Source organism: Dryobates pubescens, chromosome 10, assembly GCF_014839835.1.
Source record: "Dryobates pubescens isolate bDryPub1 chromosome 10, bDryPub1.pri, whole genome shotgun sequence".
NCBI lineage: Eukaryota > Metazoa > Chordata > Aves > Piciformes > Picidae > Dryobates > Dryobates pubescens.
The window spans coordinates 17,259,058-17,282,076 of NC_071621.1; the positions used below are offsets into that span (position 1 = coordinate 17,259,058).

General features: G+C 57.4%; 1 protein-coding gene across 3 annotated transcripts in view; it reads left to right on the forward strand.

The window, feature by feature from the left end:
- STIM1 (stromal interaction molecule 1) overlaps window positions 1-22,463 on the forward strand; it is a 69,112-nt gene extending 46,649 nt beyond the window's left edge. The window contains exons 8-14 of one of the 3 annotated variants that reach the window (XM_054164484.1): window positions 3,307-3,474; window positions 5,001-5,101; window positions 6,113-6,348; window positions 8,881-8,964; window positions 13,999-14,202; window positions 14,278-14,476; window positions 21,334-22,463. In XM_054164484.1, coding sequence (XP_054020459.1) covers window positions 3,307-3,474; window positions 5,001-5,101; window positions 6,113-6,348; window positions 8,881-8,964; window positions 13,999-14,202; window positions 14,278-14,476; window positions 21,334-21,925 — 1,584 coding nt within the window. In that variant the 3' untranslated portion in view covers window positions 21,926-22,463. Of the gene's footprint in view, window positions 1-3,306; window positions 3,475-5,000; window positions 5,102-6,112; window positions 6,349-8,880; window positions 8,965-13,998; window positions 14,477-21,333 lie in introns of all 3 variants that reach the window. The other 2 variants (XM_054164482.1, XM_054164483.1) reach the window with 2 other exon arrangements.
- The last annotated feature ends 556 nt before the right edge of the window (window positions 22,464-23,019 follow it).

Below are 23,019 nucleotides of genomic sequence, written 5' to 3' on the forward strand. Positions count from 1 at the left end.
TAGGGGCCATGGAGATGTCTTGAGAGCAATGTGGTGCCACTGCAGCAGCATCCCAGCTTGTCCTGCAGGAGACGGCTGGGCTTGGAGCTGTCATGGAATGGGTTGTAGAAGAGCTCCAAGGTGATAGAGTCCAAGCATGGCCTCAGCACTGCCCCAGGGCACCACCACCCCATGGCCTTCAGCACCACAGCTCCACAGCTTCCAAAGCCCTACACTGCCCTGGGCAGCCTGGCACAGGCCTGGATACCCCTCAAGGGGCACCAATTGCTCCTCAGGCCCAAGCTCAACCTCCCCTGCCACAACCTGAGGCCATCTCCTCTTGGCCCAGCCCTCAGGAGCAGCCCTTGAGCCCCAGCTGGCTGCAAGCTGCTCTCAGGGAGCTGCAGAGAGCCACAAGGTCTCCCCTCAGCCTCCTCTGCTGCAGCCTCAACCCCCCCAGCTCCCTCAGCTGCTCCTCACAACTTCTCCACAGCCTTCTCCTCCTTCCCCAGACCCCTCCCCAGCTTCCTTGCCCTGCTCTGGCCCTGCCCCAGCCCTCAAGGTCCTCCTGGCAGGGAGAGCCCAACCCTGCACCCAGGCTTGCAGCTGTGGGCTCCCCAGTGCCCAGCCCAGGGGCACAATCCCTGCCCTGCTCCTGCTGCCCACACCATTGCTGCTCCAGCCCAGGCTGCTGCTGCCCTCCTTGCCCCCCTGGGCACCCCCTGGCTCCTCTTCTCTCCAGCTACACACCAACAGCTCAGACACCCCCAGGTCTCTGTCACCAGATTTTGCTCCCATCATACAAGAGCCTTCTCCTAACTGCTCCTCCAGCCTCTCCATGAAGTCCCTGAGATGCATCTTTGTGGAAGGGGCTTGAGAAGGCTGTGGACAAGGTTAGTGAAGAACCTTTGTGGAGAGGGTTTGAGGAGAAGGTTGTGGAGAAGGTTCCTGCAGAAGACAGGTTCCCAGCCCTTTCTTTCCCCCTCACCACCTTCCACCAGTTAAGGCCCTGGAAAGCCAGAGGTGACTTTAACCACTCTGTTGTTTCCCAGAGGTTCTCAGGAGGTCTCCAGTGCCCAGGTGAGTATTGGTTGTGCCCACCTGACCCCACCCTGTGTGGTTGTAACCCCAGCACCAAGCCAGTGAGATGTTGACCACAGCCAACATTAACCACTCACTCCCACTGACCCCACTGGGATTGGGTTGCTCTACTTGGTGGCACCATGAGGAAGACTAAACCCAAGACCTTCTGCACCACTTGAGTCCCACTGGAGGGGTTGGAAGCTCCTAGATGGGAGATGGAGAAGCAGCCTGGTGGCATTCATCCAGAATAGCTTCTTCAGACCTTGCTTGGTCAACCTTCTCCAGCCCAGGGACACAGCCAGGGCCTCAGACCCAGAGAGCAATAAGAGACTGAGGGAAGGAGTTGGGCTGGAGAAGACCTCCAGGCTGGTGGAGTCCAAGCATGGAGCCCAGCACTGCCCACAGGCACCACCACCCCATGGCCCTCAGCACCACAGCTCCACACCTTCCCAACCCCTCCAGCCATGGGGACTCCACCACAGGCCTGGGCACCCCTCAAGGGGCACCAATTGCTCCTCAGGGCCAAGCTCAACCTCCCCTGCCACAGCCTGAGGCCATCTCCTCTTGGCCCAGCCCTCAGGAGCAGCCCTTGAGTCCCAGCTGGCTGCAAGCTGCTCTCAGGGAGCTGCAGAGAGCCACAAGGTCTCCCTTCAGCCTCCTCTGCTGCAGCCTCAACCCCACCCAGCTCCCTCAGCTGCTCCTCACTTCTCCCTAGCCTTCTCCTCCTTCTCCAGACCCCTCCCCAGCTTCCTTGCCCTGCTCTGGCCCTGCCCCAGCCCTCAAGGTCCTTTTGGCACAGGGCTGCCCAACCCTGCCCCCAGGCTTGCAGCTGTGGGCTCCCCAGTGCCCAGCCCAGGGACACAATCCCTGCCCTGCTCCTGCTGCCCACACCATTGCTGCTCCAGCCCAGGCTGCTGCTGCCCTTCTTGTCTACCTGTGCACCCCCTGGTTCCTCTCCAGCCTCTGCCACCAACCCCCCAGGGCCTCTTTGAGCAGGCAGCTTAGAGACCTTCACAGGAGGTTGGAGACACTCAAGGTGTTGATGTCCCTGGAGAACCAGGATGGTTTCTGGTTTGGTCTGCTGGCTCATCTCCACCTCTGTCCCTTGAATGTTCTTCACCACTTCCCTTTTCCACCTTTCCATGGTTGTTCCTCTCAGTGTTCCCAGTGCTCCTAAACCCCACATCCCCAGTGCTGGATCTCCTGCTTGCTTGTCCTCTAGAGTCCTTCAACCCCAGATGTTTGTGGATTGTGGTCAAAGTTTTGGTCTAAAGTTGAAGGCATCTCCAAAGGTCACCGAGTCATGGAATGGGTTGGGTTGGGTTTGAAGGCACCTCCAAAGGTCATGGGATCTTGGAATGTTTTGAGTTGGAGGCACCTTCAAAGGTCATGGAATGGGTTGGGTTGAGGGCACCTTCTGAGGTCATGGAGTCATGGAACGGTTTGGTTTGGAAGCACCTTCAAAGGTCATGGAATTATGGAATGGATTGGTTTGATGGGACCCTAAAGATCATGGAATCATGGATTGGGTTGGGTTGAAGGACCTTCCAAGGTCACAGAATCATGGAATGGGTTGGGTTGGAGGCACTCTCCAAGGCCATGGAATGTGTTGGCTTGAGTTGAAGAGACCTTCAAGAGTCATGTAACCATGGAATGGGTTGGGTTGATGGCAGCTTCCAAGGTCATGGAACCATGGAATGGGTTGGGTTGATGGCAGCTTCCAAGGTCATGTAACCATGGAATGGGTTGGGTTGGAGGCACCTTTAAAGGTTTTGGAGTCATGGAGTGGGTTGAGTTGGTGGGACCTTCAAAGCTCCTGGAATGGGTTAGGTTGATGGCACCTTAAGGGTGGTGGGCTTATGGAGGGGGTTGGCTTGAAGGCACCTTTTAAGATCATGGAATCATGGAATGGGTTGGGTTGAAGACCCCTTAAAGACATCCATGTTGAACCCCTTCCCTGCCACAGGCAGTGTCCCCTTCCAGCAGCCCCAGCTTGGCCACAGCTCCATCCCCCCTGGCCCTCTGCTTTCTGCTCCTGCCTTCCATGCTGTGCTCTGGCAGCTGCTGGGGGTGGAGAGGACCTTGCTGGCAGGCCCCAGGTTGCCCCCAGCAGTGCTGCAGCCTCCCTTGCTTGGTTCTGTGTCACCTGGTGCAGGTGATCCTGCTCTGGCAGGGGGGGTGGGACTGGAGGAGCTTTTGAGGCCCCTTCCAGCCCCTGAAACGGCTTCTGTGGTTGTGCTGCAGGTCCGCATGGCCCTGAAGAACGCTGAGAAGGAGCTGGAGTCCCACTGCAGCTGGGCAGCTCCTGAGGCCCTGCAGAAGTGGCTGCAGCTGACCCACGAGGTGGAGGTGCAGTACTACAACATCAAGAAGCAGAACGCTGAGAAGCAGCTGCTGGTGGCCAAGGAAGGGGTGAGAGCTGCACTCCCTGAATGAGCAGATGGAAGCAGACAATCAGGGGGCAGGGTTGGAAGGGACCTCAAGGCTCAGCCAGTTCCAACCCCCAACCCAAAACCACCTCTGCTAAGCCTCAGGGGGTGGTAGCTGGGGAGGGAGGAATTGTCCTCTGCAGAGGACACTCAGCTGGAGGAGCTCAAGGTGTTGGAGGATTGATCCAGTTCCTCTCTCCAGCTTCAATCCTTCGTCCTTGAGCCAGCAGCAAGCTTCAGGCTGGTGGTCCTCAAGCCACTGGAGAAGCACCAGAGGTACCAAACAGCCCTCATGGAATGGTCAGGTTTGGAAGGGACCTCAAGGCTCAGCCAGTCCCAAGCCCCCTGCTGTGGCCAGGGACACCTCACACCAGAGCAGAGCCACCTTCAGCCTGATCTTGAATACCTCCAGGCATGAGGCTTCCACCACCTCCCTGGGCAACCTGTGCCAGGCTCTCACCACCCTCATGGGGGAGAACTTCTTCCTAACATCCAGTCTGAATCTCCTCCCTTCTAGTTCTGCTCCATACCCCCCAGTCCTATCCCTCCCTGACACCCTAAAAAGTGCACCACAGAAGGTAGAGGCAGAGGTTGAAGTGACCACCAGGAACCACCTCTTGGGTTGTTATCTACCACATCTTGGAGCCTTGAGAAGGTTCAGAGCTTGAATCCCTTCTGGAGCTGCCATGGGTGGGCACTGAGCAGGTTTGGAAGCTGTTCCTCATGATCCCTGCTCTATGGCCAGGCAAGGAGGTTTCTTGTGATGGAGCTGAGTCATCTCAGTGGTCCTACTTGTGCCAGGATGCTTCTGAGACACAGTGGAGGTGTGTGGGATGTGCTGGGACACGTGGTTGTCCCTGGGGACATGCAGAGTGGTGGCAGCTGGCAGCAGAGGGATCTCCATCTGCCTCCAGTCTGGTTTCATTCTGAAGGTTTTAATGTTTCATAGAATGGTTTTGGTTGGAGAAGGCCTTTAAGGTGCAGCTGTGGCCTCCCCAGCTCCCACCATCCCCGCTTTGTCCTGCCCAGCTCAGATGTCTGTCCCCAGCTTTCTTCTCAGCCTCTTCAAGCACTGAAAAGCCACCAGAAGCTCTTCTTGGAACCTTCTCCAGGCTGAAGATCTCTAACCACAGTGAGGAGCTCTTTGTCTTCTCCTTCTACAAGAAGATGAAAGTGGCCCAACCTAAACCACCAACCCAAGTACTTTAGCAACCTTCTCCTGAGGCTTTCCTCAGGAGAAGGAGAAACCAGGGTTGGACAAAGAGCTGGTTGAGCTCCCTCTGACCCTTGAGAAAGCAGCAGAACAACTGAGGAGGACCAAGAAGCCTCCAAGCTTTTGGTGAACTCCTGACTCTGTGTTAGGAGGAAGAACCTCCCAGTTCTCAGCAGTTTTGGAGTCTCCAAGCCTCTCTGGAGCTTCTTTTAGTCTCCACACTTTTAGGATGGTTTTCTCCTGGAGGCACCACCAGATTGTCCTCCTCCTGTGACCTCTTTCTGTTGATGTTTCAGGCTGAGAAAATCAAGAAGAAGAGGAACACCTTGTTTGGGACCTTCCATGTGGCCCACAGCTCCTCTCTAGATGATGTGGACCACAAGATCTTGACTGCCAAGTGAGTACCCAGCTCAAAGCTTCTCTTGCTCCTGGCCAACCCTCTTAGACCTCTGCTGGGATAGACACAAGTGGACAGCAGTAGCAGATGAGCTTCTTCAGCTCATCTGGATGAATTTCTCTGCCCTTGAGTTAGCCAAGGATGGGATTGAGCCTTCCAAACAGTGACTTCAGCACTGTGAAAGCAGAAACCCAGCGTGGTGCTGGTGGTGGTGGGAAGGGACCTCTGGAGCTCAGCCAGGTCAGGGGCACCCCCAGCAGCTTGCCCCAGAGGCACCATGGCCAGGTTGGGGTTGAAAGCTCTCCAGAGACAGAGACTCCACAACTTCTCTGGGCAGCCTGGGCCAAGGCTTTGGTCACCCTCAAGCCAAGAAGTCTCTCCTCATTTTGAGGTGCAATCTCCCCAGGACTCTCCAGCAGCTCTCAGGCTCTGCCCTGGGCAGCCCAGCCCTGGCCCCAGCCCTGCAGCTGTGGCCTCCCCAGGGCAGAGCAGAGGGGCAGCAGAACCTCCCTGCCCCTGCTGCTGCCCACACTCTGCTCCATGCCCCCTAGGAGACCTCCTTGTCCCCCAGGGCACCTTGCTGGCTGCTGGGCACCTCTTGCCCCCCCAGCACCCCCAACTCCTTCTGGCAGCTGCTCCCCAGCAGCTCCCCCCTGGGCTGTGCTGCTGCAGGAGGTTGTCCCTGCCCAGGGGCAGGACCCTGCCCTTGCCCTGCTTGGCCTTCAGGAGGTTTCTCTCCCCCAGCTCTCCATCTTCTGTGTGCCATCTTCATGTGCCTGGAGAAGCTTCTTCCCAGCAGGTCACCCTTGACCTCTCCAGATCTTAGGTGGTCACTCAACCACCTCTGTTCCCATTTCAGACCATTTCTGGTGGTGGTTTAAGGTGTTTTGGGTTTTTTTTTGGGGGGGGGGGGGGGGTCAAAGAATCCTGGAAGGCTTTGGGTTGGAAGGGGGTCCTCAAAGCTCCCCCAAGTCCCAAGCCACTCCATGTCCACCTTGTTTTCCACCTCAGGCAAGCTCTGAGCGAGGTGACCGCAGCCTTGCGGGAACGACTCCATCGCTGGCAGCAGATTGAGCTCCTCTGTGGCTTCCAGATAGTCAACAACCCTGGGATCCACACCTTGGCTTCAGCCCTCAACATTGACCCCAGCTGGATGGGCACCCCAAGGCCCAACCCTTCCCACTTCATCATGACTGATGATGTGGATGACCTGGATGAGGAGATCGTCTCTCCCATGTCCATCCAATGTAGGTGGCCCTCGCCTGCTGGGGAAGCTGGGAACGTGGTGGGGGGCTGGAGAAGGAGGTCCTGGGAGCATAGAAATGGGTTCCTAGAACAAGTCATGGAATGGTTTGGGTGGATGAGACCTTGGATGGGCCTCGAGTCTAACCTGCTTAGTGGTAGTGGTGGTTTGGGAGCTTCTAGACTTGGTGGACCTCCAAGGTCTCTTCCAACTTCAACAGTTCTGTGATGAGCAGTGCCAGAGGAGGACACAGCTGAGCTGCTCTGTCCTAGAGTCATGGAATGGTTTGGGTTGACGAGTCCTGGGCTGGGCCTTGAGTCTAACCTGGTGGGTTTGGGAGCTTCTAGGCTTGGTGGACTTCCAAGGTCTCTTCCGACTTCAACAGTTCTGGGATGAGCAGTGACAGAGAAGATCCACAGCTGAGCTTCTCTGTTCTAGAGTCATGGAATGATTTGGGTTGATGGGACCTTGGCTGGGCCTTGAATCCAACCTGCTTAGCAGCAGTGGGTTTGGGAGCTTCTAGACTTGGTGGACTTCCAAGGCCTTCTCCAAACTCAACAGTTCTATGATGAGCAATGAGAAGATCCCCAGCTGAGCTGCTCTGCCCTAGAATCATGGAATAGTTTAGGTGGATGAGACCTTGGATGGGCCTTGAGTCCACCCTGCTTAGCAGTGGTGGTGGGTTTGGGAGCTTCTAGACTTGGTGGACCTCCAAGATCTGTTCTAAACCCAACAGTTCTGTGATGAACAATGACAGAAAAGATCCCCAGCTGAGCTGCTCTGTCCCAGAGTCATGGCATGGTTTGGGTTGGAAGGACCATCTAAGGTCACTTAGGCCACCCTCACCTAGTTCAACTTCTTTAACCAGAGCAGGTTGCTCAGAACCTTCTCCAGCTTGACCTGGGCTGGTTCCAGGGATGAGTTCAAACAACATTAGGAGGAATGAGGTTGCCCATATTGAGTTGTAGGTGATCCCACAGTGTTAGGTTGTGGTCAGGAGTGTCTCTCAGAGCCAGGCCAGCCCTGGTGGGGGTTGGTCAGGAGCTGCTGCCTCCAGCAGAAGTGCTCAATCTAAGCTGGGTTTTACTGGTGAGTCAACATCTAACCGAAGATTCCTGGAAGGCTTTGGGTTGGAAGGAACCTTTTGAGGTCACCTCATCCAACCCCCTGCTGTAGACATCATCTCTGTGGCCTTCTCTTCAGCTCCCTGAATGTAAGCTTAACCCTAACCCCCCCCCAAAGACCAGTTGTCTTCTCCTCATCTCCTAGAATCAGCCAGGTTGGAAAAGACCTCAGAGATCATCAAGTCCAACCTATGACTTAAAACCTAACACCTCCTGACAGCTGAACCATGGCTCCAAGGGCCACATCCAGTCCCCTCTTGAACACCTCCAGGGATGGGGACTCCACCACCTCCCTGGCCAGCACATCCCTATGGCCAATCTCTCTTGCTGGGAAGAACTTTCTCCTCACCTCCAGCCTAAACCTCCCCTGGCACAGCTTGAGACTGTGTCCTCTTGTTCTGGTGCTGGCTGCCTGGCAGAAGAGACCAACCCCCAGCTGGCTACAGCCTCCGTTCAGGGAGTTGGAGAGAGCAAGAAGGTCTCCCCTGAGCCTCCTCTTCTCCAGGCTAAGCAACCCCAGCTCCCTCAGCCTCTCCTCACAGGGCTGTGCTCCAGACCCCTCCCCAGCTTTGTTGCCCTTCTCTGGACACCTTCCAGCATCTCAATGTCCTTCTTCACCTGAGGGGCCCAGAGCTGGACACAGCACTCAAGGTGTGGCCTAACCAGTGCTGAGGACAGGGCACAATGACCTCCCTGCTCCTGCTGGCCACACTGCTCCTGATGCAGGCCAGGATGCCATTGGCCTTCTAGGCCACCTAGGCACACTGCAGGCTCATGTTCAGCCTACTCTCAACCAGCACCCCCAGGTCCCTCTCTGCCTGGCTGCTCTCCAGCCACTCTGAGCCCAGCCTGTAGCACTGCCTGGGGTTGCTGTGGCCAATGTGCAGCACCTGGCACTTGGATGTGTTCAATGTGATGCCCTTGGACTCTGCCCATCTGCCCAGCCTGGCAAGGTCCCTCTGCAGAGCTCTCCTACCCTCTACCAGCTCAACTCCTGCCCCCAGCTTGGTGTCATCTGCAAACTGACTGCTGATGGACTCAGTGCCCTCATCCAGATCATCAATAAAGATATTGAACAGGCTGGGGCCCAGCACTGAGCCCTGGGGGACACCACTAGTGCCTGGCTGCCAGCTGGAGGTGGCTCCATTCACCACCACTCTCTGGGCTCCATTCACCACCACTCTCTGGGCTCCACCACTCTCTGGGCTCCATTCACCACCACTCTCTGGGCTCCATTCACCACCACTCTCTCTCCCCATGGCCGGAGCCACCTGCAAGGGGCCTGGAGCCACTTTTTGGACCTTTCTCCTCCTCTGGAAGCTGTGGAGGTGTTGGTGGCCCTGATTTGGTTCTCCCAGTAAATCCTCTTTTTTTCTCTCTCTCCCACCTCCACCTGCTTGCCCCCTCCCCAGATGCAGCCTGGCTCTTGGGGCGCAGGTTCAGTGACCGCTCGTCCTTGTCCTCCTCAGAAGATCAATCCCTCTGGAGATATCCTGGTTTGGTTCTTCTTCAGTTCTCCTCTTCTTATGGCTCCTCTTCTACCTTTTTTGGGGTTTTTTTTTGCTCTTTGGGGGACATTCACCAATTGTTTTTTTCACCCCACCTTTCTGGCACCAAACCCAAACTAATGAATTGTCCTCTGCTGGCCTTTTTTTTGGGGGGGTGTTCATCATCACAACCTTTATACTAACCTCACTTCTCCCCCCCCCCCAGAAACAAAGGGAAGAGTCTGGTGGGATGAAGAAGAATCAAAAGTTTTTAGTTCAAGTTCTCCATCTGCTTGGTTGGGGGTTTGGTCTCCCCCCCCACCCCCTCAAAAAAAGCCACCCAAAGCAACCTCCAGTGATGGAATCTAGAAGGTTGTTGCTTGCTTTTAGCCCCTAAGGGGGACATCAAGGTGGCCTTCAAGGCCAGGAGGAGGTGACCACGTTGCCTTGATTCATGAAGGGGGTTGGGGTGGAAGGCATCTGGAAGGTCATCCAGCTCCAACCCCCCTGCCATGGGCAGGGACACCTCCCACTAGCCCAGGGTTGCTCAAGGCCTCATCCTGCACCTCCAGGGAGGTGTTGAAGGTCCCATCCCACCTTCTCCAGGCAGATTCTTGCTGGTTGAGGTCCCTCCCCATGAGTCCTTCTTCACTCAGGTTCTATCAGTGCCACCTCTTCATGACAGGTCCATGGAGATGGGGTAGAGCCACCAAGCCTCCTGATTTGGGCTGGAAGTCTTCCCTGGGTGGAATGTTGGCCATGAGGGGATGGAGGAGGACAGGCAGAGAGTCATTTGGCTTGGGAAAGACCTTTAGGGTTGGTTCAGTGGTTGGATTTGATGAGCTTCCAAGATTTCCAACCACAATGATTCCATAACTATCAGGACCAAGCATGGCCCCAGCACTGCCCCAGCACCAGCACCCCATGGCCCTCAGCACCACAGTTCCACAGCTCTCAAACTCCTCCAGCCGTGGGGACTCCACCTCTGCCCTGGGCAGCCTGCCACAGGCCTGGGCACCCCCCAAAGAGCACCAATTGCCCCTCAGGGCCAAGCTCAACCTCCCCTGCCACAACCTGAGGCCATCTCCTCTTGGCCCAGCCCTCAGGAGCAGCCCTTGAGCCCCAGCTGGCTGCAAGCTGCTCTCAGGGAGCTGCAGAGAGCCACAAGGTCTCCCCTCAGCCTCCTCTGCTGCAGCCTCAATGCCCCCAGGGCCCTCAGCTGCTCCTCACAATTCCAGAGCCTTCTCCTTCTTCTCCAGGCTGTTCACCATGCCAGGTCATTGGTTAGAGTTGGTGGTCATGGTGGTCATCAAGACCTTGAGCAGCTCCTTTGGCTGAGTGCTGATAGAACATGGCAGTGTCCACAGCAGGGCAGTGGTGGGAAGTGGAGGTCTGCTGTGGCAGGCCAAGGAGGCAGCTTGGTTTCTGCTCCTGTAGTAGGAGGGCACTCAGAGAGCTCTCACCTTGGGCAAGGAGGAGTAGAAGCTCAGGAGACAACCTCAAGCCAACCCCTGAGGGCAAAAAACTTCTTGGTCCAAGATGACCCAGAACCTGGATCAGAACCCCAGAGTCCTCCCCCACCTCCAAGTTCATTCTTCTCCAGGGCTTGGCTCCATCTTAGACCTTCAGATTGAGAGTCCTGAAGTAGGTCCTCACCACCAGGGGACAAGTAGGGATCTGCTGGGCACTTCCTGTCCATGCTACTGGTGGGACAGCTGGGGACAACCCCAGCTCTTCCCCAGGAACTCTCCTTCCCCACCACCTTGAAGCAGTTTTCTGTTGTCCCCATTAGCGGGAGGTGGATTTAGTTCCACCTTGACCCCAGGGGACTTCATTTTGCCTTCAGTTCACCTCTGGAACTCTTCAAACTTGACCCAGGAAGACACCTTCACCACCATCCTCTCAAAGGATTGGAGGTGGGGATGGTGGTGAAGGACCTGAGTGGTAGAAGCCCATGGGAGGATCTCTGGTTGACCTTGGAGAGGTGGAAACAGCCCTGGCCAGGATGTGTTGGTTCTTCCATTCCCGAAGGACCTCTCCTCCTCCTCCTCCTCCTCCATTTCTGAGCTTTCTTCTCTCTCTTCACCATTTGTTTTTAACCCATTTTGGACATCTGCTGCTGCTGCATGATCCTGAACACCTTATCTTCTGCAAAAGACCATCTTGGATGCAAATTGTTGGCCAATGGGTTTCAAACCAATGGTCAAGATGGTGGTGGAACTCCATAGGGTCATAGTTCACCACCTATAAGACCATCTTGGAGGGAGGTGGTGGCCAATGGGTTCCAAACCAATGGTCAGGATGGTGGTAAAACTCCATAGGTTCATAGTTCACTACCTACAAAGCCATCTTGGATGGAGATTGTGGCCAGTGGGTTCCAAATCAATGAGGAAGGGTCATGGTGGGACTCCATAGGGTCATAATTCACCACCTACAAGACCATCTTGGATGGAGATTGTGGCCAGTGGGTTCCAAGCCACTGGACCAGGTGGTGGTGGAACTCCATAGGTTCATAGTTCACCACCTATAAGACCATCTTGGATGGAAATTGATTGCAGTGGGTTCCAAACCAATGAGCACGGTCATGGTGGAACTCCATAGGGTCATAGTTTGCCACTTCCAAGACCATCTTGGATGGAGGTTGTGGCCACTGGGTTCCAAACCATTGGTCCAGGTGGTGATGGAACTCCACAGGGTCATAGTTCACCACCTTCAAGACCACCTTGACTGGAGACTGCAGCCAGTGGATCATCTTGAACCACATTTCATGGAATCATGGTTTGGGTTGAAGGCACCTTCCAAGGCTATCCAGTCCAAATCCCCTGCAGCCAGAAGGGACATCCCCAAGCAGAGCAGGTTGCTCAGAGCTCCATCAAGATGGATGGGACATCTCCCACCTCTCTGGGCCACCTGGGCCAGGGTCTCACCACCCTCACTGTGAAGAAATACTCCCTGGTCTGACCTCCAAACCAGCAGGGAGGTTGGCCAAGAGGTCCCTTCCAATCCTCAGCATTCTGTGGACCCCTAGTCCCCATTGGCCTGTCCCAACAGGCCCTGCTCAAAAGTCTGTCCCCAGCTTACTTCTGGCCTCCTTGAAGGCCTTCCAGGCCCACCAGAAGGTCTCCTTGGAGCCTTTTCTTCTCCAGGTTGGGGAACCCCAAACCCTCCCAGCCTGGCCTGCTGAACCCTCTGAGGTGTTCAGGTGGCTGCCTGAGGGTAAGAGCAGTCCTGGCCCTGAGACACCCAACCTTGACCCCAGGTTCCTGCAGGCTTGGGTGGGATGAACCAAGCAGGCAGCCACTTACTCCTTCACGCCTGCCTTCTTGCCTTCCTTCCTCCTCCTTCACGCCTGCCTTCTTGCCTTCCTTCCTCCTCCTTAATGCCTGCCTTCTTGCCTTCCTTCCTCCTCCTTCATGCCTGCCTTCTTGCCTGCCTTCCTCCTCCTTCATGCCTGCCTTCTTGCCTTCCTTCCTCCTCCTTCACACCTGCCTTCCTGCCTTCCTTCCTCCTCCTTCATGCCTGCCTTCCTGCCTTCCTTCCTCCTCCTTCCTGCCTGCCTTCCTGCCTTCCTTCCTCCTCCTTCATGCCTGCCTTCTTGCCTTCCTTCCTCCTCCTTCATGCCTGCCTTCTTGCCTTCCTTCCTCCTCCTTCATGCCTGCCTTCTTGCCTTCCTTCCTCCTCCTTCATGCCTGCCTTCTTGCCTGCCTTCCTCCTCCTTCATGCCTGCCTTCCTGCCTTCCTTCCTCCTCCTTCACACCTGCCTTCCTGCCTTCCTTCCTCCTCCTTCATGCCTGCCTTCTTGCCTTCCTTCCTCCTCCTTCATGCCTGCCTTCTTGCCTGCCTTCCTCCTCCTTCATGCCTGCCTTCCTGCCTTCCTTCCTCCTCCTTCACACCTGCCTTCCTGCCTTCCTTCCTCCTCCTTCACGCCTGCCTTCTTGCCTTCCTTCCTCCTCCTTCATGCCTGCCTTCTTGCCTTCCTTCCTCCTCCTTCATGCCTGCCTTCTTGCCTTCCTTCCTCCTCCTTCATGCCTGCCTTCTTGCCTTCCTTCCTCCTCCTTCATGCCTGCCTTCTTGCCTGCCTTCCTCCTCCTTCATGCCTGCCTTCTTGCCTTCCTTCCTCCTCCTTCATGCCTGCCTTCTTGCCTGCCTTCCTCCTCCTTCATGCCTGCCTTCTTGCCTTCCTTCCTCCTCCTTCATGCCTGCCTTCTTGCCTGCCTTCCTCCTCCTTCATGCCTGCCTTCTTGCCTGCCTTCCTCCTCCTTCATGCCTGCCTTCTTGCCTGCCTTCCTCCTCCTTCATGCCTGCCTTCTTGCCTGCTTCCTCCTCCTTCATGCCTGCCTTCTTGCCTGCCTTCCTCCTCCTTCATGCCTGCCTTCTTGCCTTCCTTCCTCCTCCTTCATGCCTGCCTTCCTTCCTCCTCCTTCATGCCTGCCTTCTTGCCTTCCTTCCTCCTCCTTCATGCCTGCCTTCTTGCCGTCCTTCCTCCTCCTTCATGCCTGCCTTCTTGCCTGCCTTCCTCCTCCTTCATGCCTGCCTTCTTGCCTTCCTTCCTCCTCCTTCATGCCTGCCTTCTTGCCTTCCTTCCTTCTCCTTCATGCCTGCCTTCTTGCCTTCCTTCCTTCTCCTTCATGCCTGCCTTCCTGCCTTCCTTCCTCCTCCTTCACGCCTGCCTTCCTCCTCCCTCCCTCACACCTGCCTTCTTGCCTGCCCCCCTTCTCCTGCTCCATGACTGGCTAAGGTGTTCATCCAGCACCTATCCCCACACCACCCAGCCTTGCTCAGACCTTCCCCCAGCATGTCCCTCACCACCTTCCTGCTGCCCCGGCACCCCACCACCCTCCATAACCTCTCCTTAGCTCACGGTGGCACTGCTCAGACCTGGGTGGCCTGGCTTGAGCTTCTGGTGGCTTTTGGTGGCCAAGGTCGTAGTGGTTGGGGAAACCCAGGGTGGGGGTGGGCAGGTGGCGAGAGGGGAGGGAGAACTTCCTCCTGGCTGTTGACCTTCAACCTTTTTGTCTCTCTCTTTCCCCTCTCCATCTGCAGCTCCTGCCCTGTCCAGCACGGTTCGCCAGCGCCTGGTGGAGCCCCAGCAGCACCTCCACAGCTCCCAGAGGTTGGTAGAGAGTTATGGGCAAGGCCAGAGTGAGTTGGGGCAAGCTCGGGTCGGCCGGGCAGGCCGAGTGTCCCTCCGCCGAATGCAGAACCACTCCTTTGGACAGTCCTTCAGTTTTGACCTTCCTGCCACCACCACCACCACCAACCCAGCATCTCCTGCTGCCACCACCACCACCTCCTCCACCTCTTCTTCTTCTTCTCCTCCTCCTCCTCCTCCTCATCCTTCTTCTTCCACCTTTTGCTCTTCATCCACCACCACCACCGCCGCCACCGCCGCTGCTGGCCATGGCCACCCAGTCTATTACCATCACACCACCTCCTCTTACCTCCTCCTGACGGACTCCGTCCTTGATCTGCCCCCTCCTGATGTCACCTCTGGAGTTGGTTGTCACGCTGAGAGCTTTGGGTACCTTTTGATCTTTGTTTTTTTTTCCCCTTCTCTAGAGCCTTCTGGAGGTTCCCCCCTCGGGGTGGTCCTCAACGAGTCGCTGCTTGCTTGGGTTGCTCTTCCCTCCTCCATTCCTTCTGCTCTTTTCCTCCTTGGGGTCTTTTGGCGATCTGGTGACTTGGTCACCATCTCTGGTGCCTCACCACCTTGATAGAGCTTCCACAATCCGTTCCTTCTAGCTGATAGACTCCCAGCCTGTGGAGGTGCTGTTGATGAGCCCTAGCTGAGCAAAGGAGGAGGACCTCTGGGCACGTGGTTCTCACTCCACACTTGGGTGGGCCACCAAAAGGACCATCCAAACCTGACCTTCTTTGAAGCCTCCATTCATTTTGGGGCTCTTCACCCAGCAAATTGCAAAGGAACCACCACAAGGAGGTCCCCTTGAGGGTGGAGTGGTTGGGGGCTGCTTTGGAGGGCTTGGAGCTCAGTGGTGGCCACTCAGGATCTGGGAGGGGTTAGGTGCAGGGTGACCTCTGGTTTGGTTTGGCTTGAAGGCATCTTTAGAGGTTGTGGAATCATGGAATGGTTTGGGTTGAAGGGACTTTGGAAAGTCATGGTCTGGTTGAGGAACATCTAAATGGTGAGAAGATGGAGTTGAGGAGCTTCAAAACCTGTTTTGGTTGGGGAGCATCTAAATGGTGAGAAGATGGAGTTGGACAGCTTCTTGACCTTTGTTTTGGTCGAGGTCTGATTGAGGAACATGTGAATGATGAGATGATGGAGTTGAGGAGCTTGATGACCTCTCTTTTGGTTGTGGTTTGGTTAAGGAACATCTAAATGATAAGACTGAGTTGGGGAGCTTCAAGACCTCTGTTTTGGTTGGGGTTTGGCTGAGGAAAATCTAAATGATGAGAAGATGAAGGAGTTGGGGAGCTCCAAGACCTCTGTTTTGGTTGAGGAACTTCTAAATGATGAGAAGGAGGAGTTGAAACTTCTTACTGTTGGAGCCACCAAGTGATGGCTCCTAGGAGAACTTTTCAGAGAATGGTTTGATTGGAAGGGACCTTCAGAGGTCATCTAGTCCCAGCCCAGCCTAGAGGATCCAAGGGAGATGTTGGCATCTCCATCCCTAAATCCCTCTAAATCTCTCCAGGTTCCCCTCAGTGGTATTGAAGAGGAGAAGGCCTTGGTGGGCCACAGATAGAATCTTTTCTGCTTTCTTTAGAGGTGCTGAGAGGAGGCCTCCTGAGCTCAGAAAGCTTCTGTAGCCCAAGCCAGAAGATCAGGATCCTCAGGTGGCCCCAGGGCAGGAGTCCTTGGAGGTCCTCAAGGGTCCATAGTTGATCTTGAGTCCATCTGGATGCTTGCTGTGAACCTTCAGCTGAGGATTCTGTGGCTACCTCTAGGTCAAGGGAGTCCAGGGTGGAGGTGGCAATGCAGGAGCAGAGGTTGGAAGGGTTTTGATGGACCACCAAGGAGTCCAGACCTTCTTACCATGGCCAGGTCATTGCATCCTTGGGAGAGAGGAACTTGGCTGAGAGGTCCTTAGGGGAGGAGAACCTTGCTGTGAGAGGTCCTTAGGAGATCAGAAATGAGGCCTTTTGGTCTTCTCCTTCATCCCCACAGGCACTCAGGAGATCCTCAGGACCTTCCTGGTCATTTTTGGTGGCAGGTGGACCTGGTTTCTCCAAGTGTCCCTGACAACCTCCCCCCAGATGCTTGCAGGGCAATCAGTTTAGTGCCCAAGTTGTGTAGATCCAGAACGTTCCACCTAAGGGTGGTGTCTTCAGGTGGCTCCCAGCTCCATGTCCATCCATCTCTCTGTCCATTCCAGAAGAAGACACCAGTGAAGAACCAAGGTGCTCAACCATCTTCTTCTGGTGCTCTTCATGGCTTGGTTTGTTTTGACCAATTGCATCTCCCTTGGCCATGAAGTCAAACAATTGAGTGACTCTTGGAGACATTTACATCCCTTGGAGCTCCACAACCCCCCAGAGAGGTCAGCAGAAGAGGTCCTCTGAGGAGGTGTGGGGAAGCTGAGGTCCTCTGAAGAGGTGTGGGGGATCCGAGGTGCGAGGAGGAGGAGGTGCAGGGGAGACGAGGTGCGAGGAGGTGGAGGAGGTGCGGGGGAGCCGAGGTGCGAGGAGGAGGAGGTGCGGGGGAGCCGAGGAGGAGGTGCGGGGGAGCCGAGGTGTGAGGAGGAGGAGGTGCGGGGGAGCCGAGGTGCGAGGAGGAGGTGCGGGGGAGCCGAGGTGCAAGGAGGAGGTGCGAGGGAGCCGAGGTGCAAGGAGGAGGTGCGGGGGAGCCGAGGTGCGAGGAGGAGGTGCGGGGGAGCCGAGGTGCGAGGAGGAGGTGCGAGGGAGCCGAGGTGCGAGGAGGAGGTGCGGGGGAGCCGAGGTGCGAGGAGGAGGAGGAGGTGTGGGGGAGCTGAGGAGGAGGTGCGGGGGAGCCGAGGTGTGAGGAGGAGGAGGAGGTGCGGGGGAGCCGAGGTGTGAGGAGGAGGAGAAGGTGCGGGGGAGCCGAGGTGCGAGGAGGAGGAGGAGGTGCGGGGGAGCCGAGGTGCGAGGAGGAGGAGGAGGTGCGGGGGAGCTGAGGAGGAGGTGCGGGGGAGCCGAGGTGTGAGGAGGAGGAGGAGGTGCGGGGGAGCCGAGGTGCGAGGAGGAGGAGGTGCGGGGGAGCCGAGGTGTGAGGAGGAGGAGGTGCGGGGGAGCCGAGGTGCGAGGAGGAGGAGGAGGTGCGGGGGAGCTGAGGAGGAGGTGCGGGGGAGCCGAGGTGTGAGGAGGAGGAGGAGGTGCGGGGGAGCCGAGGTGCGAGGAGGAGGAGGAGGTGCGGGGCAGCCGAGGTGCGAGGAGGAGGAGGAGGTGCGGGGGAGCTGAGGAGGAGGTGCGGGGGAGCCGAGGTGTGAGGAGGAGGAGGAGGTGCGGGGGAGCCGAGGTGCGAGGAGGAGGAGGTGCGGGGGAGCCGAGGTGTGAGGAGGAGGAGGTGCGGGGGAGCCGAGGTGCGAGGAGGAGGAGGAGGTGCGGGGGAGCCGAGGTGCGAGGAGGAGGAGGAGGTGCGGGGGAGCTGAGGAGGAGGTGCGGGGGAGCCGAGGTGTGAGGAGGAGGAGGAGGTGCGGGGGAGCCGAGGTGTGAGGAGGAGGAGGAGGTGCGGGGGAGCCGAGGTGCGAGGAGGAGGAGGTGTGGGGGAGCCGAGGTGCGAGGAGGAGGTGCGAGGGAGCCGAGGTGCAAGGAGGAGGTGCGGGGGAGCCGAGGTGCAAGGAGGAGGTGCGGGGGAGCCAAGGCGTGAGGAGGAGGTGTGGGGGAGCCGAGGTGCAAGGAGGAGGTGCAAGGGAGCCGAGGTGCAAGGAGGAGGTGCGGGGGAGCCGAGGTGCAAGGAGGAGGTGCAAGGGAGCCGAGGTGCAAGGAGGAGGTGCGGGGGAGCCGAGGTGCGAGGAGGAGGAGGTGCGGGGGAGCCGAGGTGCAAGGAGGAGGTGCGAGGGAGCCAAGGCGTGAGGAGGAGGTGCGGGAGAGATGAGGTCCTCTTAGGCGGTGTAGGGAAGCTGAGGTCCTCCAATGGCTTATGGCCCAGTATGAAATCTGGAAGCCCACCATAAAACTTTTTGGCTTCCTTGGTTTGGCGAAGGAGGAGGAGGAGGATGCCCCCTTGAGCTCCTTGAGTTCCTTGGGTGGCTTCAGCTTCTCTGCTGTCCAGCAGATCCCAACCTTGCTGAATCCTGGCAGGAGGCAAAGCATCCCCAGGGAGCTGTTGGCCACCTCAGCTGGAGGAGCTGCCTTCACTTCCATGCCAGCTGGACCTCACATCTGCCTGGGGGTCCACCTGCGCAGGGTGGTCCCTGCTGTCCAGCTGTGCTTGGGTGAAGTTCTTTGGTGACCTCCTCACTCTTCTTTGCTTCTCTTTTGCCATTGGCTTCAGAGGATCTGCTCCAGATAAGGTCAGAGACTCTCCTGACTTTGGCGAGGTTGCCACCTGGTGGGGTTTTGGGGCATGAAGAAGACCTCCCACTTCCCCCTCCCCACCCACCCCCAAGTGTCCCTTTGGGGGTCAAGGGTGGTGGAGAAGGTGGTTGGAGGGCTTTGGGTGCACAGAGGTTTCTGTTCTGTCCGGTGCCTGCTTCGTGGGAAGGAACCTGGTGGAGATGTGGAGAGCAGGAGCAAAGTAGGACTAAGGTTGGGGCCACCACGCTGGGGGGGAGGTGGCCTCCAAAGCCACCTCCTCACCCAGTGAGGAGAACAAGTCCCAGGTCTTCCAGAAGGGAAGGGAGGGAGCTCCAGTTGGGTTGGTGAGAGGTGGAGGTTGGTTGGAAGCCTCTTTGGCTGTGCCACCATGAGGAGCACAGCACAGCTGGACCAAGGCATGGTCCAGTGGTCATGGAACTGGGGGGTCAAAGGTTGGACATGATGTTCTTAGAGGTCTTCTCCAAACATGAATTGAGTCTATGAACCAAGACAGCAACTTTGAGGCAACCTTAGGGAGAAGGCTTTGGTGCCACCAAGCTCTGGGTGCTTGGTGGGCTTGGGCCATGGAGTGGTGGAGGCACCAAGATGTGGTCCTGCTTGCGCATCAGAACCCCCTGAGGAAGTCGTGAGCTTTCCTTCAGCCTAGGATGTCCTCACCAGGAGAAGTGGGTCAAGAAGCCTCAGAGCTGAGGGGACAAAGGATGGAACCATCTTGGTGGAGACCCTAAGCTCTGGTAGACCAAACCCTGCTTGAGCTTCAGAAGCCTCCTGAGCTATCCTCCAGTCTAGGATGCCCTCACCAGGAGAAATGACTGAAGAGGCTTCAGAGCTGAGGGCCCAATCCTTATTGTCCATCCTTCTCCTGTCTTCTTCTCCCTTCTTTCTCCACCTCTACCCAACCTTTCCTTGCTCCATGCATGGCTGTCTGCTGCTTCCCTTTCCCACCCAGCTCCACCCATCCCCATGGTCCCACCTTCTCCCATGACCATGGTGGGAAGGATGGTAGGACAGCAGCAACCTTGCTCCCACCTAGGTGGACATCATCACCTTGGGGCTTCCTGGACCATAAACGTGTCCAACGGCATCAAACAAGCCTTGAAGGTCATGGTGGTGGGGATGGGTGGTGGGCCTCCATGGGAGCCATCCCCTGGTGGGCCTCCATGGGAGCCATGTAGGGGGTCCCAAAGGAGTGCAGCTCTTGGAGGTCCTAAGAAGCCTTGGAGCTGTGGTGCTGAGGGCCAGGGGATGGCAGTACCCTGGGGCGGTGCTAGCTCCGTGTTTGGACTCCACCATCTCCAAGGTCTTCTCCAACCCAAACCTTTCTCTGAGGACTTAGAACAGGTTGCCCAAGGCAGTGGTGGAGCCTCCATCCCTGGAGGGCTTTCAGAGCTGTAGTGCTGAAGGCCATGGGGTGGTGGTGCCCTGCTGGGGCAGTGATGGAGGTTCCTGGTTGGCCTCCATGATCTTCAAAGTCTTCTCCAACCCAAACAGTTCCATGATTCTCTATCTCAAAAAACGGATCTGGGGAGCTCCTTGGAGAGCTCCTGGGATCTCCTGGGGTTGCCCTGGAGGTGTTCTTGATGTCATCTACCACCAGAAGTAGGCACCAGGCTGAGGGCACAAACCGCTGTGCAGCAGAGGGCCCACAGGAGGTCACCGCCCAGAAGCTCGTGGTGGGGGCATGGCTTGGCATGAGGGGGAGCCCCAACCTCCAGCATCACCTTCTGAACTTCTGGGCTTGGAGGTTTCCACCAGCTGGTCCAAAAGAACAACCAAAGCAACCCCAGCTGGGCTTGGGGCTTCCACAGCTGTGGGCAAGCTGTGGGCCACAGAAGCTTGGAAGGGTTGAAGGTGGTGGACATGAGATGAGCAAGGGCAGAGGAACCCTCTGGTGATGTTGCCTCAGGGCCTGCAGCTGGAAGAGCTCATTGGGTTGTCCAGCTCCATGGCTGCTCCAGCTCCTTGGCTTCTCCAGGGGTCTTGGCCAGGGTGTCTCCAGCTCCTCCTGGGATCCATGAAGAAGACCTAGGGCGGAGGGGTTGGGGGTTGAAGGAATGGGAGTGCCCAGTGGTGGCCAAGCAGCCTCCTGTGCTTGGTCAAGGAGGTTTGGCCTCATGGATCAGGGCCTCCCAAGCCCTCTGGTTCTGCCTCCATCTCTGGTGGGGTGAGGAGCAGGAGGGGAAGGATCTGGAGCAGGAGGGGAAGGGTCTGGAGAAGGCTGTGGGGAAGTTGTGAGGAGCAGCTGAGGGAGCTGGGGGGGGTTGGGGCTGAGGGGAGACCTTGTGGCTCTCTGCAGCTCCCTGAGAGCAGCTTGCAGCCAGCTGGGGCTCAAGGGCTGCTCCTGAGGGCTGGGCCAAGAGGAGATGGCCTCAGATTGTGCCAGGGGAGGCTGAGCTTGGCCCTGAGGAGCAATTGGTGCCCCTTGAGGGGTGCCCAGGCCTGTGGCAGGCTGCCCAGGGCAGGGGTGGAGTCCCCATGGCTGAAGGGGTTGGGAAGCTGTGGTGCTGAGGGCCATGGGGTGGTGCTGCTGGGGCTGTGGTTGACACCAACCTTGGCAGAGTTAGAGCATGGTTGAGACTGATGACCTTCAGTGTCTTCTCCAAGCCAACCACCTTCATGGTTCTTTGGAATGTCCCTCTCAAAGCCACCACTGCAGGCCCAAGGTCTCCAGGAGGTTCTTCTGCTCTGCCCATCCCAAGCCGCCTCCAGCTGCTGCCTTCTGTGTGTGGGCTCGGGGCTGGGGTGGGCTTGGTGTCCACCATCACTAACAACCTTCTCTTTCCCCTCCCCACCTCTTCTCCCCTTCCCCCTCCTCCCCCTCTTCCTCTGTCACCTTCTTCTCCCCCCCCTTCTTGCCCTCTTTGACCTCCTGCCCTCTCCCCCCACCCTCCCCTCTCCTCCCCTCTTTCTCCCCCTCAGAGACCTAACTCGCTGCGACTCGGACTCCTCCATCCCCCACCTGAGCGACCACCAGCGCATCTCCAGCTCCGCTCCCAAGCTCCTGGCTGCCCGTCCCACCCTCCTCACCAGGTCCATCGAGGAGCCCCCCCCAGGCCACCCCCACCACCCCCACCACCACCCCCCTCCCGGCGCTGGCCCCACCTCCAACGGCGGCGGCGGCGCTGGCGGCAGCGGCCGGCCCGGGGAGGCCTCCCCCTTGACGGCCTCCCTCTTACCCGAGAGCCCCATGGTGATGAAGAAGATGATGATGGCGGTCAACCACGGCCTGGAGAAGTCCTCCAGCCTGGGGGAGATCGCCCAGGCCCCCGCCCCGAGCAGGCCGAGCCACTCGGATTCCTCTCGCTCGCACAGCCCCAGCTCCACCGAGCCAGAGACCCCCTCCCCCATCTCTGACGGGAGGCCCGGCGGCTCCAAGAGCACCAGGATCCCACAGCTGGCCCCCAAGAAGAACCCAGGGGAGGAGGACAGCAGCTTGACAGGAGATGAGGTGGAGCTGGGCCAGAGCAAGAAGAAATTCCCCCTAAAGATCTTCAAGAAGCCCAAGAAATAAAAAGAGGAGGAGGAGGAGGAAAAAGCTGGGGGCGGAGGGAAGAGAAGATGAGAGGAGGATGAAGGAGGGGAGGACAGAAGAAGCGGCACCTCCTCTGCTTCCCCCAAGCCAGGAGCAGCAGCTTGAACCCAACTTGGCCCTTGGTGGGCAACCCAAAGCCGTCCTGGGGACCTCACTGTCTTCTCCAAGCCCTCCCTGGAGTCCAGGAGGAGCTCTTCAAACTCTTTATTTATTTCCTGAGCTCTCAGAAGATACAAAGATGAAGATTGAGGAGGAGGAGGAGGAGGAGGACAGCTCCAACCACCACCACTTCCACCACCACCACCACGAGACCACCTCCCCACTATGTTCTTCTGCCCCTCCCCCACCTTTGCCCCACACATGGCTTCCACTCCCCTTCTGCCTCTGCTCAACAAAAGCCACCAGCTGGGGGTTTGGTGTCCACCTGGTTTGAGCTTTTTCTTGGCTGTTGTTGTCTTTTAGGATGAAATGGTTGGGGTTTGGAGGTTGTCTTCTGAAGTTCTTCCAACCTGCTTGGGTTGGGGTTGGACCCAAAGACTTCAAGAGAGGGTCAGGGGAGCACTGTTAGTGGCTTTTGGCTTCTTGAAGTCCCTCAAGGTTCCTTCCAAGTTGATTCCCCAACCATGGAGGTTGGAAAAGGGGAGATGAAAATCCTTCTCCTTGAGGTCTGGATGGCCAAGAGAACATCAAAGGCCTTCTTGAGGTGCCCCAAGGTCACCCCAGTGGCTTTTGGCTCCTTGAGGTCCCTCCAGGCTATAATGGTTCCTTCCAAGTTGAAACTTTAACCTCCATGGTTGGGAGATGGTGGAAGAGGGGGAGGGAAAGTTCCTTCCTCTTGAGGTCTTGATGACCAAGAGCTCATTAAAGACCTTCTTGAGGTGCCCCAAGGTCATCCCAGTGGCTTTTGGCTCCTTGAGGACCCTCGAGGTCATAATGGTTCCTTCCAAGCTGAACCTCAACTTCCATGGTTGGGAGATAGGTGCTGGGTGGAGGCCAAAATCCTTTTGCTGGAGCTCCTCCTGACGCAAGAGCACATCCAAGACCTTCATGAAGGTGCCCCGAGGTCCCTCCAC